General features: G+C 36.2%; 1 protein-coding gene across 1 annotated transcript in view; it reads right to left on the reverse strand.

The window, feature by feature from the left end:
- Positions 1–2,261: 2,261 nt before the first annotated feature.
- The window catches only part of SLC30A9 (solute carrier family 30 member 9), a 92,841-nt gene continuing 90,967 nt past the window's right edge, over positions 2,262–4,135 (reverse strand). Inside the window, exon 18 of the mRNA XM_008073023.1 lies at positions 2,262–3,655. Coding sequence (XP_008071214.1) covers positions 3,611–3,655 — 45 coding nt within the window. The 3' untranslated portion in view covers positions 2,262–3,610. The remainder of the gene's footprint in view (positions 3,656–4,135) is intronic.

Here is a 4,135-nt window from a genome sequence, read left to right on the forward strand (position 1 = left end):
CCAGCTAAATTTTTTTTTTTTTTGATTTATTGTAGAGATGAGGTCTCACCAAGTTTCCCAGGTGGGTCTCGAATCCACGAGCTCAGGCAATTCACTCACCTTGGTCTCCCAAAGCGCGGGATTACAGGCTGAGCCACCAAGCCTGGCCTCCTACAGGATTTGTACAGGGTTCAACTTGGGTCACAATGCAGGCTGGTCTTGGGGTGTCGGTTTTGGTTTTTCAATGTTTTGTATTTTTTCTCTAAATAAGCTCCATAGACACGTTTCAAAATGTTTAAGTAATCTAGTTTGGTCAAAATGAACTGATAATATCTGACACCGAGGGATTTAACTTTTTGGATTTGTGTTTTATACGATATCCTAACAGTATATTAATAATAGTTCCCTTTATACTGAAAACTGATTATAAAATGAATAAGAATTATTATCGTTTGGTTTTGTAAAACCAAAAATAAACTTTACAAGCTAATCAGCACACTGAATAACGAATTCTGTCTTAAAAAAAAAAAAGGCATAATTTTTAGGGTAAAATGTACCAGATGATATAGTTCAGTTCTTAGCACTGAAAAAAGAACTTAAAAAAGAATTTAAGTTCAACAAAGATTGATTGATCAGGGGAAAACAACCCAAACTAATAAGTAAGTTGCTCTTATTTACATATAACATTTATTAAGGGAAAAAGCAGCCTGAGGGACCAGGCCCATCTTAACCTGCCAGCGAAACCAGACATATGAAATACAATGGCATAGAAATAAAATTCTCTTCCGTAAAATGAAGTCTAGGGGTGCAAGTAAACTTAAATGCAAATACGAAGACCGTCAGACCAATCTTCTACATAAACACCTTCCAAAGTTCCATTTCAGAGACGAGTATGAGGGATTTAGGGGAGACAATCTTTGAATCAACATTTTACCATCAATTCCTTGCCTCACTGACTTCTGACAGTTTGGCAAATTGGAGGTCATCACGTTTAAAAGAAATGCTGCCAGCACTTGACAAATGCAATCTAGGAAGATAATATAAATTCCAAATGCCTGTGCGATTTTCTGTAGTTTCCAGAATTCTTCCTCAAAAAGTTATAGGATTTAAAAACCTAAGTCATTCTTTCAATGGTGTAATTTTAGCAAAAAGCATTATCTAAATTATGAGATAATTAAGGTAACACTAAAAGTCATATACCAAAAACTTGAGTCCTATGACATTTTGTTATCTTGGGTGATTCCCTGATTTTAAAATTCAAATTTGATTCCCTGATTTTAAAATTCAAATTTGATTCTTAAAAGAGAAAAAAAGAAAATGATGCATTTCCTGATTCAACAGAAATACTCAAATTCTAGATATGCTGCAATCTTTTATGTCAAACTTTATGTTAACAAACTTTAAAATATCAGTGCAGAACAGAACTAGAAAGACAGCAACATAAGCCTTCAAATATTATTAAAGAATGGTATGGACGCAACCAAATCAGATTAGAAAACTCAAATATCAGAAATTGACCTTTGTAGGGAAACCTAAAGAAATTTTCCATGTGGAATAACTTGTGTACATCAATTTCAAGGGTCTTTTTAAAAAGTGAATTAAAGTCAGGCGCGGTGGCTCAAGCCTGTAATCCCAGCACTGTGGGAGGCCTAGGTGAAAGGATTAAGCCCACAGGTTCAAGACCAGCCTGGGCAACATGGTGAGACCTTGTCTCTAGAATAAATCAGAAAATTAGCCAGGTGTGGTAGCACATGACAATAGTTCCAGATACTTGGAAGACTGAGATGGAAGGATCGCCTGAACCCAGGAGGTCAACACTGAGGTGGATGTGAGCATGTCACTGCACTCCAACCTGGGATATGGAGTGAGACTCCAACTCAAAAAAAAAAAGGTGAGCTAATTATTCTTGTCTAGATATGTGAGATTTTTCGGTATAATTTTACTAGGAGAAAACAATATTTGGTACTTTTCCACATGGCAACAACATGAACTAACAAATGGCAGGTGGGACAAGGGAGGGAGGAGGAAGATAGAAAATACAGAGTGAATCATAATGGGTAAAAAACAAAGTTTTTTTGTTTTAAGTAGGAGTAAGGAATTTGAAAATGTAATAACAGAATCAAATTATAGACACATAAAACAATTTTCTAACTTAAAAAATAAAAATGGAATGTTATTTTACTTGAAATGCACAGCATGCAAAATGTTCTGTAGTGGTAAAAAAAGGTGCACCAACGTAAATTCTCAAAATTTTCCAGTAAATGACATTTCTAGATTAAAAATGAGCATTACAAACCCTTTAATCACAGATTTATTTTTCGTTTCCAGCATGATACTTTGCTCTAATCCATAAGTTTCCGTTTCATAAGTTTTAAGAGACTGACCCCACAGGGGGTGACACTGAACCTGCACTCACCCAGCAGAGACTTCGGCACCACTCACACAGGTGATGCCCGAAAGTCTTAAAATGCAGATGAGTTGCTGTGACGGAAACAGTTGTAGTTTTTCACTCAATTTTCAACTACTGAATTGTATGGTTTTCGCCTTGATCTGACTTAGGATTGTTAGAAAGCTTTTTACTTACACAATATGTTATACTAAATGCCCATTTGTAACTGCAAGAAACTCACAGACACACTACAGACTATATTATACAGAATTGTGACCACAAGTTTCAGTGTAAGAGATTCACTTTCTCTCAAAGCAAGAAATATACCAGATTTACATAAGTAGTGCCTCCTTTTAAATAAATTAAAATAAAATGCTGTAAAATTATAAATATTTCTAGTCCATTTTACAGAATGTTAAAATGCTTATAAATGTATTATCACCCAGTAAATAAACAGTATGGCATTGAAGCTAGTTTAAAAAAAAAAGTATCACACTGGCCCATGGAAAACTCTAGTATTATATCTCCTAACATTAGAAACATTAAACCAAAGAAAAAAAAAAAGAGAAAAAAGAAATTTTAGAAAATGACGACTACTATGACCTAAAAAAGTGTACTGAAATGTCTTGATTCAATTTAGGAACTAAGTATTTCTGGAATGAACATTTGTGGATAACTACGTTAGGAGAGTGCTCCCCTTAGCACTCAGGTCAGAATCAAAAGGTATACAGAATTTCCACATTCTATAAGGAAAGACAGACCCTGAAATGGAGTGACTGCTTAAAAACCACATACCAAGATTTAGCCAGAATATTCAAGATTGGCAGATTTTGATGGAGTGAAGTCTTCAGTGGCAACAAAATTAAAAATCATAATCTTATGAATGCCACTTGTTTTTACCAATGTGAAGCAGGGAAACATGATTGCAAGGTACAATACATACTGACAGGCTGAAAATGAGAAATCACGAACAATTTAGATCACCAGACTGTTCCCCATGGAAGCATAAAAACGTGATTTTCAGAAGGATCCAACTTGTAATGTGTCTCTTAGACGTAAGAAGCAGTCTGAGTTGTTGACCTGCTGAACTGCTCTTTAAGTAAAGTATTTCCTCCATCTTAAAAAAAATAGCTTCTGAATGGCACGGATTCCTTCAGTGCGGGAGAGGAGGACACAGGCTTTGCAGAGTGGCTTAGTGAACTTGTTTCTGAGGTCGCACCACAGCAATTCATTCCATCAAACTTACAGTATCTCCAAATCTACATGGCGAACTTCAGGATTGCGTTTCTGGAAAGAAAAACCATCACCACATTATTTATAGCAAAATAAAAATCTTCTGTCTCTTTTTATCCCTTTTGATCAGTAGAGCCACTGAAAACATTTGGTAAACTAGTTCACTACAGCCTATTAGCAAGAGAAATGCTTGCCTAAGGAAAAAAAAAAAAAGATCAACAGGTAAAGAGGCCCACTGTAGACTACTGTAGCAAGTAGTCTCATGTCCCTAAGCGTGTTCATGTGTTCCTTAAAACAAAAATGCACCAAGTGTCTGGCATATGCCAAACACTGCAAAGCACTGGAGATATGCTTTTTTTTTTTGGTGGTGGTGAAAAGAAAATCATTCCCATTAATGATAATGTTTTTTTTGTTTTTTGGGTTTTTTGTGAGTTGTAGTCTCACTCTGTTGCCCAGACTGGAGTGCAGTGGCCACTCCCGGCCACCGCAGCCTCGACCTGCTGGGCTCCGGAGATCCTTCCGCCTCAGCCTTCC

This window comes from Carlito syrichta, unplaced genomic scaffold, assembly GCF_000164805.1.
Source record: "Carlito syrichta isolate Samal-C Ts95f unplaced genomic scaffold, Tarsius_syrichta-2.0.1 Scaffold315593, whole genome shotgun sequence".
Taxonomy (NCBI): Eukaryota; Metazoa; Chordata; class Mammalia; order Primates; family Tarsiidae; genus Carlito; species Carlito syrichta.